Consider the following 15,964-nt stretch of genomic DNA (forward strand, 5'->3'; position numbering starts at 1 on the left):
GAATAGCTCGGTGTTCACTGCCACTTCAAACTCCTTTCTGGACAGTCTAGCTGTCACAGCTCTGCCAAGACAGAGAATCTTTTCTGTCTGGCCTTCGAAACCCAGTCTGTATCTCTCCCGTGTAACCATCCCCAGTTACAAAATGATCAAACCTGGACCAGCTATTTTTATTTAGTCCTCTAAAAATAGCTATCACTCAGTACTGGCTGGAAACCAGACCCCACCCTATCCCTCAACTACCTCCAGTGTGCACACCAGGATGCTTTTGCCCTGACATTGGCTTCCCAGTCTTTGACATTTGGAGGCGCAGCTGGACTCACCCAGACTGTGTGGTGTTTTCATCTTTTAGGAAGCTGTAAAGGTGCACTCACCGTGGGAATCTCAACCTAGAACACACGTGCCCCAAGACTGCTAGGTTGCAGGGAAAACCCCTGAGGGTCCAAAATGCGAAGATGGCCAGTCAGCTCTGCTTCAGGCTCTGTGTTCAGCAGCAGTGGGCATGACGAGAGGTGGAGAAGTAGCAGTTAGGACTTGGGTGTGAGCACCCTGTCCCCAACTAGCCTCTCCTGTGGTACCCTCAACAGTGTCTGAATGGAGACCTAACCTCCTGTTTCCACCCGCCCTCGGTGTGACCACTTTTGATCCCGCCTCAGACAAAGCCAATGCAACTCCTGCAGGATGAATAAGGGGATCAGGTTGCTCTCTCGCCTTCCCCCACCCCCTCACCGCGGCTCCCCTTCCCCACGTGACTCTCTGGAATCTTTGCCAAAGCTCGTAGTCTCTGAGTCCATTTTCACACCCAGCAAAGGAGAGAGGAAGGAGGCGAGAGAGGCTGAGGAAGGCGGAGCGTGCGTGCTTTAAATGCGAGGATCCACTCGGGGACTTATCCTGTGCGTTTCCAGGCCCCTCATCTGGGGAGCATTGAGTTCGGAGGGGTCTTTTCCAGCCTCTCTCTTTCCTCCTTGCATCTACAATTATGGCTCCACCTCCACTTGGGTAATCGCACCTCCGCCCTGCAGCGCAGCTCGGGGTGCACGGTGCGGGGAGGTGGGCGTCGGTGTGGAGCAAGCCGCGCCCCTCTGCCCTCCTCCTCTCGGCGAGGGGCGGGCGCGAGAAAGTGGCAGCAGCGCCCCCCGCGCCGCCTTCCGCGCGGAGCTCTGGAAGCGCCTGCAGCAGCCGGGCGGCGTGGTGCGGTGCGGCTGCAGCGCCCCCGAGTCCCGGAGCTCCTGCAGGGCCGCACAAAGTTTGCAACCAGCGGCCCTGCACCGCCCAGCTCCCCGAGCGCTGCTGTAGCCCGGCCCGGCGTGTTCGCGGGGACCCGCCTCGGCCGATGCTACACGGACAGACGGGGGCGTGCCGAGAGAACTTTGAAAAGCTGCCGAGGAGGAACCTGCTCCTGCAGCTCGCCAGTTGGGGACCTCCGGAGGAACTGGTCTAGCCCGAGGCAATGCTGCGGAATCCCAGCAGCCGCTGACCTGCAACTTTCCTGCTAGTCTTGGCGGCGATCTGAGCTTTGCCTCCTCCTCGCAGCCTCGGCTCACGTTGGTGGCCGCTCTGCTGGAGAACCCAGTGAGCCTCGGGGCTGACTGAGTGTTACTGTCGGCCGCATCCTTCTGCGGTCCACCCGGCCAACCTCGGCTCCCGGCCCAGCAGCCAGCGCTTCCCCAGTGTCTGTGCGTCCCGGTTCCCGGCGCCGGCGCCACAGCCTGAGGTTTGGCAGAGAGCAGGTTCTTGGATGCTGAAGGCTGGGATCTTCCTGCGAGAGTGCCGCGGCGGCGATGGGTGTCCTCAAAGCGTGGCTCGGGGTGGCCCTAGCGCTGGCGGAATTTGCAGTATTGCCTAATTGTGAAGGTAAAAAAGAGCGGAACCCCGTGTGAGTTCGACTGTGCAGTTTAAGACACTCAGCCGGGTTTAGTGCTGTGGGTTGTTGGGTGGAAGTTTTGATTTGAGGCGATAGGTGGACACGGAGTGGATTTCCTTTTCAGCTGAAATCCCCACTCCTGGTTTCTCTTGCGGTCAAACCTCAGCCCGGCCACGGCCTCCTCTTTGCTTTTTGCGGGTGGGTGGCCTTTTGAGGTGATATTTCTGAACCCGGATGAATCTTCCTTCCACTTCTACCCTACTCCTCAAGGAAAAGCAACTACTCGGAACCTAGGTGAGAAGCGAGCAGTTGCTCTCACTTTTGTGGAATAAAATCCTCACCCAAGCTCCACTGTTCTATTTTGCTTTCCTCGCCCCAGTAACTCGCCCCCCCTCCCCTTAAAGACCACTTAAGATTTTATAAGTAGTATTCTGGATGTTGAGATTTCAGTTGTAATGAAATAAATTTTACTCGGGAGCGAGAGCACGAGGCTGCCTGCTTCTCAAGGAACAAAAAGTGGTCAAAGAGCATGTATGCACTTCTCTTCTCCCTAGGTTTTCATTGCGCGCGCGCGCGGGGGGGGGGGGGGTGTTCCAGTCCACTTCTTCAAGAGCTTGGGGAGAGAAAGGAGACTTGAGTGTTGTCATCAGGATAGCTTTCGTAATCTCAGCTCAGATAATACATCAGTAAATCTGATGAGGGGTGTGTGTGTGTGTGTGACATGTTGAGTCTGGTGCTGCTTCCCCCCGCCCCGCCCCCCCCCCCGCGCCCCTAGGCGCGCTGAGAGCTCCCACCTGCTCAGAGCCGCGGGGACAGTGGCTGGGTTAGCATTTGCAGAGGGGGAAGGTGGCAGGCTGGGAGAGAGACAACTTCATCCACGGCTGGGCTCTGGACTTTCTGCTTCCACTCCCGGCTCCATTCATTATTCATCCAGCTGCAGGAAGAGTTCACCTGCCCAGTCGCAAATCATATAGGCAGTGGCGTGCACGTGTCGCTTTTCCTGCATCATAGGTGCTGAAAGGGGGCAACTGGAGATTCAGGAGGGTAAAATCTCAGGTGGGCTTCCAGTCTTCAGACCAGTGGCACCTCTCTTCCTTACCATTTTTTTCTCATAGCAAGCAGCCTGGCCTTGGAAGTCCACTCGTGGACTTTCCCCACAGGTTTAGGCACCACCTTCTCACACTGTCGTGGGAATTATGTCAGAAAGATACTATTTCCAGGAAAAACACGCCTGGGGAGCTGTGCAGAGTTTTTCAAACTATGGACAACCTGTTTTAAAAGAATTGTGTGTGTGTGTGTGTGTGTGTGTGTGTGCATGGTTTTTGCATACAAAAAAAACCCCAACCTTGTAAGGTTTAATTATAGTAATTAACCAGATGGGAGAGTCAGCCCGGGCGCCTCAAACTTCAACTTAGAGCTCAGAAAAATTACAGTTACACTTGGTGGCAGTTTCTTATTTAAAAATTATATCCCAACAACACAGAGACTATGCTATCACTCCTGGATTGCTCACCAGGGGGCAGTTGGAGCGATGCTGTTTCTCAGAAGCAAATCTCTTGAAATGACAAAAGCCATTATTATTAAGAGGCTATGGGGTATGCTCTTTGGAGGGCTGGTAGATATAGCTGGCAAAGTGTCTGAAGTGCGCTCACACTGAAGTGTGTGTGTCCTTACAAGGTGGAGAACTTTGCATCTATTTTCTTTACTCACTTTCAGAGCATTCTGCATCTGCTCACAAATTAGGTCCTAGATTGCAAAAGGTCCGAGAACTCCCAACCAAACCTAGATGCTTGGCTCTGAGTGAATGAACCCAGCTACGGATCACATATTATTCCCCGTGCTATGCCGAGTAGTTTACACACCATATCTCATTTAATTTGTTTACTTGTGTGATGATGGTCGTACACATACGAATCAGCTGTCCTCTGATTAGGCTGTTCCTTTGAGCCAGTCAAGGCTCTCTTTGCAAAGAGATTGAGACGGAAAACTTGTGAACTTTAGAGATTCCCTTAAGTGTTGTTATTCACCCAGGGAACACTTTTTAAACCAGGCATCTACATATGCTTTGCTGGACGGGCCATATCATCACATTTCAGCCTGCCAGCTCATGGGAGAACTCACTGTTTTCTTCTTTGTGAACAACAGGGAGTGCAGTACTCCAATGAATTCTTCCTACAGCGACTTTAGTGACTCTGAGAGCAGCTCCAGCAACTCCTCTGTCTCCACCCTGGCTCTTGGCACTCTGAGTTCTCGAGAGCACCAATCAGAAGAGGGAATGCCAAATAACATTCTTTTCAATTAACTTAAATAGATCAGCCTCTGTGATGAACTAGCTGACCTTGAATGAACCATCTAACTAGATGAGGGAGGTATTATGTCGTGATAGCTTTAAATATGCTTTGTAATTATGAGAGAGAGGGCGGGAGAGAGAGATAGACAGATATATATAGAGAGATCAGGGGTGAGAGCTATAGATCAGTGATCAGTAGTAGAGCTTTTGCCCAAGGCCCTGAGTTCAACACCCAGAAAGGCAAGGAAAAAAAAAAGGTTGTGCTGAGACTTTCGGGTTCTAAATTTTATCTTAAGTATCAAGAGAAAGATGAATTTTTATAACCAGGTTGATGGTAGTGTTATCGTATATTGCCTCAAGATTGCTAAGCTGATAAACTGTGATTTGAGGGCTTAATAAAATCAAAAAGTCACAGGGAAGCTTCAAGCATGGCTGCTTTCTGAATCCGGGAAACCGGAACAGCATTTTCTGGAGACTCATCTTGAGTGGTGCTCACATGTAGAAATTATGCGGGTTTAAACCAGATAGACGCCGGGTATGGACTTGGGAAATACTGTTGGAGACCTGAGCCCTAGATTGGGTCTACTACTACTGCCCCCTACCCCATGACTTCAGCTAAGCCTTCACATCGCTCTAGTTTCTCCTATGCCCATTATTAACAGATTACAGTGGAGAGGCTCATTTGATGGAGACTTTGTTTTATTTTCAGATACATCAGTAGTTTTGGTTCTGTGTTTGGCCAGAGAGTTCCTTTGGTGAGGCATTCTGTGCTTGAAGCTCAGCATTGGAGAAGGACTGCATTGGCTGGACAAGCAGCCCTCCCCTCCATCTTTCATTCTGTAAACCTTTATTGAGAGCTCCTAGGTCATGTTAGCCTTGGTGGGACTTGGGACTTCTTACATCTTCGGGAACAAGCAAAACATTCCTTGCATGTCTGATTGGTCTTCAAAGGTATTTACATATCCCCAAATTTATAATACCGGTGAAAGAGCAGAAGAGCTGTGAGGACTTGTGGTCCTTCTTGGGTCTCTCAGGATTGAGATTTTTACAGGCTCCAGTTGATTGATACTGACCGCAACTTTACACGCTTTGGTTTTCATCATACCCTGCAAGTAGAAACAGATACATGATGTATTATCATAGGTTCTTGTTTCTAATATACTGCTTTCCCACTCCCTTCTGGGATTAGATTTTGTGTATCGGCTTCCTCATAGACATCCTGGAGTAGGGACACAGCCATCCATAATCACCGTTATGGATTTGGGTGGCAACCTCACTCAATATTACTCAGGCACGAGTAGCCATAAAACACTCCACTACATGGGCTCAGAGGAGGAGAGGGACTGCCACCGGCCAAGCTGGAGCCTCATGCCAAATCTTATGGTGGCTCAGAAGCAGTTGGCCAGTTTTTGTTTTACTATTCTATTAATTGATCTGCATCCTAGCTGACAGTCATCAGGACATGAGCCATCCTGCCAGTCTAGAAATGATTCTATTTTAACTATTCCACAGTGTGCCCAGCCATATGCTGAATTATATTAACATAAAGTTTGAACATTTAAATGCCAACTTGTGGCTGCTTGATCCTAATGAGTCATCTTTTTGGAATACCCTGTATACTGGCTACTTTTATGTCAACTTGAAACAAGCTAGAGTTATCTGAAAGGAGGGAACCCAACGGAGAAAAAAAATACCTTCATAAGATGCAGCTGTAAAGCATTTTCTTAATTAGTGATTGATGGGGGAAGGCCCATCCCATTGTGAGTGGTGCCATCCCTTGGCTGGTGGTCCTAGGTTCTATAAGAAAGCAGGCTGAGCAAGCCAGTGAGCAGCACCTCTTTGTGACCTTTGCATCAGCTTCTGCTTCCAGATGTTTCTGCCTCCAGATGTCTCATCAGAGCAATAGTAACCCTAACTAGGACACACTGCTCTTTACATATCTTATCTAATGACTCTATGTGCCATGATTTCTTCTGACCTGTGTGTCTGTTGTGTGGCAGACTTTTCATGGGAAGACGTAACACATACATGTATAGCTATTCACCCCAAATAGGAGTCCATGATAGATCAAAGTAGGATACCATCAAAGTTCAACTTCGTGAACTTCTTGTTTGCAACTGGACTCCTCTGAGAGTGACTCTCATCAGCCTTTAATCGTTATATACTCTCAGGGTGGGGGGAGTGGAAGGGACCTAGTGAATCTGGTTAGCTTCAGGGACTTCCTGAAGCTATTTTGAGTTTACTTCCTCGTTGTAAACATCCAAAGTTCCCCTGAACATGCAAAGTTTTCATCAAGGAGGAAACTTCTCTACAAAAATCTGACATTTTGTGGCTGTTGGATTTTAATTGACCCAGTTACCAGTTACTATCTCTGTGGCAAATAGTTTTGGATGGAAGTATGTTCCACATTATATCTCAAAGTTTCCCTAAAAATATTGAGCTTTTTATGGGAGCTTCAGAAAGGAGTACATTATATTCTCCAAGAGACTTCAGAAAAGAAGCCCCCTGGGGCTTTTATTTTATCCAGGTAACATTCTGCATATGTGACTCAGAAGAAATAAACCAAGCAGCCAGGGAGAACAGCCCAGTCTCGGGATATAGGCTTATCATGGTGCTCTGTGTGTGTAGTGGCAATATGCCCCACTGTAGAAGTTAAGATCCTGGTGTCTCAGACATAGTTCATGCCCTGAAACTAGAGATTGCCTTAGCTTGAGAACTCCCGCTCCAACTGTCCCCCTGCCCCCTAGTTTTCCTGTAAAGAAAGCCCATTTCTCCTTCTAGATCTCTACCATTTCTAACGGTTCATCTAAAGCTATAGTTTTTCTTAAGTCCATCAAGTTCAAACCATGGGCCCACAGGGTGGTTCTAGAACCCCTTAAGAACAAGCAGAGTGAGTGACTGTGTTTTCCCTGTGAAGTAACTGGACAGAATAAAGACCTCTCTGCCTTTCTTGTGCCAGGAGATGCTCCCAGCACCCCCTGCCAGAAAACATCACAGCTTCGTCTGTTGGTGGGTGTGCAGCCTGCCATAGTGTGGGAGAAATATGCTTGCTCTGGAAGGCCTCGTCTGGCTTTGGGTGATGATAAATGTTTAATGGGACTGGGCATCGTACTGGAATGCTTTATTCTCTCTGGAGAGTAGGACTGAGGTTTTGGAAAGTGTGTTAATGGAGGCTCACATAGGCAGCTGCCTTCTGGGTTGCACGGTTTGTTTTAGGGAAGCCCTCAGAGGGCGAAGCTTATTTCTTTTGGAATTGCACATCATGGAGTAACCCAAATTGAGTTGTTTCTTTTTCTAATGATGGAATTTATCAGCCACATATTGTTTGACTTAGGTCTGTCCCAGATGCTTGGCTTAAACAAGCACAAATGTAAGGCCATTCTCGAGGCTGCTGGGTATTTTCGTGTTGCTGTGAGTTTATAGGTTCTGACCAGACTTCCAAAATGGGCTTTGCTATGGCTGCTTGCTTATTTCGTAAGGTGCTGGATGACCTAACGAGCATTGAAAAGAAGCTTATTTTGCAAGACAACATTATGGAGACAGGAGCTAAGACTATAGTGATATACCCTGTAATGATGTGACAGACAGTGTATGTGCTGGCTCTAGGTGATACTACCCGGGTCTGTGTTGGTGTCTGAGTTTGTGTCATTACACTATGATGTTCACATGACAATGTCACTACTTTATGATGAACATTTCTTGGAAAGCTACCTTATATGACTGTATGGGAAGATGATCTTTCTCCAAAGGGTAACTATTGCTTTATCCTCGAAGCTGAAATTTCTTAGATTATTTTAAAGGTTGCACACACTTAAAAATACATGATAAATGCACACAATTTTATCTATGAGTTCAGAGAAAACCCGAATATGCCACAGATATCCAATTGTTTAGTTATTAAGAGATTAATAGTCTGAAAAGATGATTCAGTTTTTTTAAATTGCACCTAAGTGGTGATTGTCTTCATTATAATTTTTAAAACATCATTATAATTTTATGCTTATAAATAAGCATCAGAAGTAAGTAAATGTATGTTTAAATAACTTAGGAAGTAAGTTGTAGGCATGAAAGTAAAAGTTGACAGAGTGGGAAGACAATGGGGACCAGTGGGAGGAGGAGGGGTGAGTGATGCCAATAGGGAGTGCGTATGATCAGGGTATGTAATATGCACACACAAAAGTGCCACCAGGGAGATCATTATTCTAAATGGTGAATATGGAGTGGCTAACATTTTAAAGCTGTATTGCTTATTCAGGAAATAGTTCAGTTGGTAAACTGCTTGTCATGCTACATACAGACTTAAATTAGTACCCAGGACCCCATGTTTGCAGTCCATGTGCAAAAAGGTGGAGACAGCCACCCAGCCATGACTGCTTCCAAGTTCCAGTCCAGGAGAGATACTGTCTTAAAACACAAGGTAGAAAGTACCCCAAAGCTCAAGTCTAAGTGGATCAAAGACCTCCACATAAGACCAGAGACACTGAAATTAATAGTGGAGAAAGTAGGGAAAAGCCTCGAAGATATGGGCACAGAGGAAAAATTCCTAGACAGAAATGGCTTGCACTGTAAGATCAAGAATTGACAAATGGGACTTCATAAAATTGCAAAGCTTCTGTAAGGCAAAAGACACCGTCAATAAGACAAAAAGCCACCAACAGATTGGGAAAGGATTTTTACCAATCCTAAATCTGATAGGGGACTAATATCCAATATATACAAAGAGGTCAAGAAAGTGGACTCCAGAAATTCAAATATCTGCATTAAAAAATGGGGTTTAGAGCTAAACAAAGAATTCTCAACTGAGAAATACCGAATGGCTGAGAAGCACCTGAAAAAATGTTCAACATCCTTAATCATCAGGGAAATGCAAATCAAAACAACCCTGAGATTCCACCTCACACCAGTCAGAATGGCTAAGATCAAAAATTCAGGTGACAGCAGATGCTGGCGTGGATGTGGAGAAAGAGGAACACTCCTCCATTGTTGGTGGGACTGCAAGCTTGTACAACCACTCTGGAAGTCAGTCTGGAGGTTCCTCAGAAAATTGGACATAATACTACCGGAAGATCCAGCAATACCTCTCCTGGGCATATACTCAGAAGAAGTTCCAACTGGTAATAAGAACACATGCTCCACTATGTTCATAGCAGCCTTATTTATAATAGCTAGAAGCTGGAAAGAATCCAGATGTCCCTTAACAGAAGAATGGATACAGAAAATGTGGTACATTTACACAATAGAGTACTACTCAGCTATTAAAAACAATGAATTTATGAAATTCTTGGACAAATGGATGTATCTGGGGGATATCATCCTTAGTGAGGTAACCCAATCACAAAAGAAGTCATTAGATATGCACTCACTGGTAAGTGGATATTAGCCCAGAAACATAGAACACCCAAGATACAATTTGCAAAACACAAGAAAATCAAGAAGAGGGAAGACCAATGGGTGGGTACTTCATTCCTCCTTAGAATAGGGAACAAAAGACCCATGGAAGGAGTTACAGAGACAAAGTTTGGAGCTAAGACGAAAGGATGGACTATCCAGAGACTACCCCACCCGGGGATCCATCCCATAATCAACCACCAAACCCAGACACTATTGCATATGCCAGAAAGATTTTGCTGAAGAGACCCTGTTATAGCTGTCTCGTATGAGGCTATGCCAATGCCTGGCAAATACAGAAGTGGATGCTCACAGTCATCTATAAGATGGAACACAGGACCCCCAATGGAGAAACTAGAGAGAGCACCCAAGAAGCTGAAGGGGTCTGCAGCCTTATAGGTGGGAACAACAATATGAACTAACCAGTACCCCTAGAACTCGTGTCTCTAGCTGCATATGTAGCAGAAGATGGCCTAGTCGGCCATCACTGGGAAGAGAGGCCCCTTGGTGTTGCCAACTTTATATGCCCCAGTACAGGGGAGTGCCAGGGCCAAGAGGCAGGAGTGGGTGGGTAGGGGAGCAGGGTGGAGGGAGGGTATAGGGAACTTTCGGGATAGCATTTGAAATGTATATAAAGAAAATATCTAATAATAAATAAATAAATATAAAAAAAGGATAGAAAGTACCCATGTAACGGTGCCTACACCTGAGGTTGATCTCAGGCCTTCACATGCACACATATACATCTCTCTCATGCACAAACACACACATACACACACACCAGCATCACACACAGACACACACATATGCATCACACCCACAGACACAAACATATGAATCATATACACATGCACACCGGCATTTCACACAGACACACATATGCATCAGCCCCCTCCCCCCACATACATGTGTGTCATACACAGACACACACAGACACACACATATGTGTCATACACAGATGAACACAGACACACATACACACACATATGCATCAACCCCTCACACACACATATGTATCATACACAGACATACTGATTTAAAAACTGAATTGTTGAGGTATATATTTCTTCTAGATACACATGATTGTTTATACATATGTGTGTGTGTGTGTATATATATATATATATATATATATATATATATATATCCTTTCTTACAACATATAGATTGAAAAGATTGTCTTCAGAACAAAGTTTTTCAAAAATAGGTCAGTTAAGATGAATTTCTCTTCAAGTTTTTTCCCAAGTTTTTCTCATTTGAATGTCAAGGACATAAAAGTCACTTCAGTGAATTTGCCCATCGAGATCTTTCATTCAAACGCAGTGTAAACAGTCTTCTCATTTTCTTTAAAGATTGTTAGATCTGTGATTGACAGGGAAGGTAGGCCAGCCATTGCTGCCAAGTTAGCCTTTTTGGGAAATGGCACTTTAATAAACCTGTCCATCCCTCCTTGGAAACCAACTGCACCCTGTCATGACATGCCTGGTTGTGTCTGCACTCTGGCCACCTATTTTGTGTTTCACTGGCCGAGAGACGAGCTGGTAGCACACTGCACCCCTCCCTGCTTTGAGGTCAAATAACACCTGTGGTGCTGTTCAAGAATCGCTGGAGAACTTGTCTTAAAATTAGGATTGCAATTTTATATATTTTCTCAAAACATAAATCTTAGAGATTCATTTCCTGATATGCTAGCTGTTCAGAGTGTGAGCTCCCCACCCCCACCCAGAAGTCAACTTCTGCCCTCTTCTGCCTTTGGAACAGACCAGCCTTTGCTTTTTACATTTGGTGTCTAATGACTGGAAAATGTAAAGTCGTACCAGTTCATAAGCAGCACACACAGGGAAAACATGGAGTGGGAAGAATTTAGAGGTAAGGGGCACAACAGAAGGCTGCTCTTCAAATAGCTTACATCTATGCCAGTGGGTCGCAACCCTGTCGGGGGTCACTTGTCAGATACCCTGCATATCATATATTTACACGACAGTTCATAAGAGTAGCAAAATTACAATGATAGAGTAGCAAGGAGTTAATTTCATGACTGAAATCATCACAGTCATGAAACGCTATCAAAGGGAACTCTACTTAAGGGTCACATCATTAGGAAGGTTGAGATCTACATACCCCACACAATGACTTCTGCTCTCCAGTGATGGGTGTACGATAGGAAGGGCATGAAATGGGCATTTTTGTGTTTGTATAGTAAGTTGGTGAATGCTTACGATGTGGACAGGTGGGAAGGCAGTTCAAAGTGGAGGCCGTCCTTCCTGAGCTTGTGTGCTGATGCTATGAGGCAGAGGTGCCATTCCCCTTCCTTAGCGAGGATGTTATGCGCAGCGGGGGTTGTGGTGCTCCCCAGAAGCTGAGGCAAGAGGATTGCAAGCTGTAGGTCAGTTTGAGCTATCTAGGGAGGCCTTGTCTCAAACACAAATGAACCAGACAAACAAGCAAGCAGCAAATAAAAATACTATACCACAGGGAAGTATCAAGAATGGGCCAGCAAAAATAATTCAGGCAAGAAGGGCGATGTGTTTAAGGAGAGTGAATTATCCTGTCCGAGGGTGGGGCCCAAGCTCAAGAATCCTGAACAAACCAAATGCATCTCCATAGGAACTGAGGATGAAAGAAACTTTGAGCCATAAAAATCATTATGGAAGAAGTTGGCCCTTTGAGTTGATGTAGAGAGTTTAGGTAGTGACGTATGGAAGAGAAGCTTGGATAAGTAAATTGGGATTGGATTATGGAAGCCTCTGTGACAGGTCACAATAATAATAGCATTGTATTTAGACTGTCACTATAAATACATTTTTAATTAAAATATAATTATATCACTTTCCTCCATTCCCTTTTCTTCCTCCAACTATTCCTTCCACTCATTCTGAATTCCTGGTCTTCTCTTTTTAAATTACTATTCTGTCTCTCTGTCTCTCTGTCTCTCTGTCTCTCTGTCTCTCTCTCTCTCTCTCTCTCTCTCTCTCTCTCTCACACACACACACACACACACACGCACACACAGAAGTCTGCTTAGTATTGCTTGCATGAACTTGATTTTGGGTTGACCCCTTGGTATTGGATAACCAATTAGAGGTCTTCTCCCTTGAGGGAAGACTATGTCTCCAGCTCTTGGTATCCCTTTGATGTCTATAGTTCATTGTCAAGTGGTGGGGGTCCCCTGAGATTTCCCCCTTGTGTGTTAGCATGTCTGCTGCTGTTGTCCTTGTTCAGGTCTTGTTTAGGCAGCCATATTGTTAAGGTATAGAGACATTTCTTTTAAAATTAAAGTAATATGCTTTAATCATGCACTCTGTCTTACATCCAATTGTCTGGGAGAGACGATTTCATGTAAGGGGTAATTTTTCCTCAGGGAAAGAATGTTCTAGCCCTTAAGTAGTTCGCTGAGTCTGCTGTAGACAGAGTTAAGGAATAAGCATTCTGGGTAGTGACTATTCGTTTGTTATATATCACCTTTTAATTTTTGTTTTTGTTTTTCTCCCACAGGTGCTTGTCTGTATCAGGGCTCCTTCCTTGCGGTAGGTCCTTCTTAATCTATTTCTTTTGGATGTAAGATGCTTGACTGGGATGAGTGAGTGAGTGAGGTGATCGGATCATTGTAAAATTTATTTATTTTTCTTCACGGGCTGAGGATCACTCTTTGTCCGGGTAGCCGGGTACCACTGGGCTCAATTACTTAATAACCTTTTGAGAGTAAATTAGTTCCATTTGGATACTCAGTTATTGAATGAGAAGTTCAATGCTCTCCCCACACATTTACATTCAGTGGCTGTCCTTTGTGTTCCTTCAGTCAGAGATAATTGGATCCCATCCTCTTGTCACATACAAACTAGGGCACGATTTGTTGATAATCCTGTTATATTTGTTTCCTGCGCTGATCCGTTCTTTAAAAAAATGCTATTATTAAATTCAGTACACTAGAAAATATTCTTGATTATTTCTCTGGATGATAAGCTTAAGTTTTGGGTAAACAACAAACAAATTAGCATTTTTATCCCTGACCCTGTGCCATACCGGCTAGGCAGAATTGATTTTGAATTTAATGTCAGAATGAATTGGGGGAGAGGGGGAAGCTGATGCAAGTCTCGTGCGTTCCTTTTCATTAATAATGTACTGTGGTGCATAGCAGTGTGCTAAAGCCTTATTGAAAAGACTGTCTACACTCCATCAACTCTAATAAATGGTTTGACAAGTCATTCCTCACCACCTTTTGAGTTTGGGTTTAATGCATGCTGCAATAATGCAGACTCTGAGAGTTGGGAAGGGTGTGCTCATCTGAGTCGCAGCCTGCCGTCGACACGTGCGATTTTAATTTGTCATCTTGCATTATCCTTGTGCTGAAGTAGATGAGGAACAGCTAAAGTTTCCAGGCATCTAGATAATTATAGATATTTGAAGTCATATTTTCCAATATGGTCTTTATGTGCTAGAGTTGCTGTTCTACAGATGAATGTATTTTTTTTTCCTTCTTGATATTTTTCCATTAAAGAATCAGGGAAAAGTGATTTTTTTTCTCTCTTCCTCATTCCATGCCCCCAGAGCAGAATTTTCTTTCTGTTTATTCTTTAATACAGTTTAGAAATCATTCTGAGATCAAAGTCTGCCATCAGTTTTGGGGAATAATGGCATGTAGTGTAGACAAGTCAGTCACCTACATTAATACACGGAGGCTGCTTACTGTATAAAGGGCTTCATACTTTTTGTAGCTATTGAGTCATTTGACACTGAGGCCAGTGCAGTAGGCAGGCCATGCACGACTCCCCACCTACCAATACAGGTAGGTCCTTATTATGGCGCCTAGGGTGGCATTGAACTCATGATCTTGAATGCAGGGAGTGCCTCACCAAGCCCAGAACTGCACCCTGTCCCTCCTTTAATGGAGAATTAAAGAATTGAGAGGGAGATGAAGAGATTGGCTAGAGTTCTTTGGTCATTAAGGGGTAGATAATATTAAGCAATTTGTCTTCTTTCTGTTTTTTACCATTATCTGAAGATGTATCTGGAGTTTAGATTCTAGACCATCTTCCACACTTGGCTTTGCTATATACCTGCACAAAAAAAAAAAAAATCTGATAATTAAAGGGTTCAGTTCCATCCAGGTAAAAGAGGCATGGTCTAGCCAATGTGCATTGGATGGGTAGCCTTGATTCCCTCTGTCCATGCTTTCTGGTCATGCCTAGAAGGGTGTACTTCCTTTACCAACTCACTCATAGGCCCTCCAGGTGCTATATTTGTTCCTCACTCATCTCAGGCCTGAAGTATTTGAAGAACTTAGTAATGTTCAGTCAGAGAGGTTTTACAATAATTACCACAGCAAAGACTATTATTCAACATTTACTCACTCAGAGAGAACCTGCTAGTCTCTCTTGGTCCTGGAGAACACCAGTGAACAGATAAATCCCTCTGTCATCCTGAAGTTAAAATTGTCCATCAGGCATGCTATCAAGAAATAGAACAAATAAACAAAAATAAAGACACATAGGATGGGAAGATGGAGGAGACTCAGTTGGGGTCCGTTATGTTTGGTAGGACGAGACAGTGACACTTGAACCAAGACCTAGAAGAAGTCCTTCTAAGACTCAACCATGTAGATGTCTAGACAGTGGATGTAAACCACGGGGTCAGAGTTGGAGCCTGGAGGTCAAGTAGCTGACATAGATTCCCAAGGAAGAAAGCAACTGAGGAGGAATACAGGAGGGTGGGCACGGGACCGAGTGTCCAGCCTCGGCCTGGATTCTGCTTGTCCTTTGAGCGAGGTGGGTGAACTGTTGGAAGTGCAAGAGAAGTGACAAAGCCTGACTTATCGTTTAATTAAACGGCTGGCATAGGAATATAAAAAGAAATAACGCTCTTGTTTCTACGGAAACAATGTTGAATACTTTAAAAAGACCGTGTAGAGGTGAGTCACTGAAAATTGCTGTCATATCAAGTGTGGGAGAAGCAGACACAGACACTGGGGAAGGCTCAAAATCTCAAGATTCTGCATTTTGATTTCTATTTGTAACCACCTTTTGTTTTAATGACATTAAAATTGACAATAGCCTTTTGGGTGCACCTCAGAGGTAGAATATTTTCCCGGCATGCACCAGGCCCTGGGTTTAATCTCTAACATCATAGTGGGGGCAGGGAGAAAAAGAAAAAAGGAAATAAGGAAGGGAGGGGAGAATGGGGATGGTGGTAGATAATCTATTGTGTTCGTGGGTAATTACATACTTTGTCATGAGTCCTTCTTCACATGACCTACTGAAGACAGACATGGTCCCCCTGCCAGTGAAACTGGAGAACAAATGTACACAAATCTATTTTGAATTTCGAGAGTCTATTCTATTCTAGCAGTGCAGTGTACTGTTCTAGGCATTCCTAATTAAGCTATTCTTCAACTCTTTGGGTGAGAGGGTCTGTGTTATAAAATACAT

General features: G+C 44.7%; 1 protein-coding gene across 2 annotated transcripts in view; it reads left to right on the forward strand.

Annotated features, from left to right (window-relative positions):
* Nucleotides 1-742: 742 nt before the first annotated feature.
* Nucleotides 743-15,964, forward strand: part of Fras1 (Fraser extracellular matrix complex subunit 1) — a 410,957-nt gene continuing 395,735 nt past the window's right edge. The window contains exons 1-2 of one of the 2 annotated variants that reach the window (XM_006534873.4): nucleotides 743-1,851; nucleotides 13,035-13,066. In XM_006534873.4, the coding sequence (XP_006534936.1) occupies nucleotides 1,779-1,851; nucleotides 13,035-13,066 (105 nt within the window). In that variant the 5' untranslated portion in view covers nucleotides 743-1,778. The remainder of the gene's footprint in view (nucleotides 1,852-13,034; nucleotides 13,067-15,964) is intronic. The other variant, NM_175473.3, reaches the window with a different exon arrangement.

The sequence above is a fragment of the Mus musculus genome, chromosome 5 (genome assembly GCF_000001635.26).
Source record: "Mus musculus strain C57BL/6J chromosome 5, GRCm38.p6 C57BL/6J".
Lineage (NCBI taxonomy): Eukaryota > Metazoa > Chordata > Mammalia > Rodentia > Muridae > Mus > Mus musculus.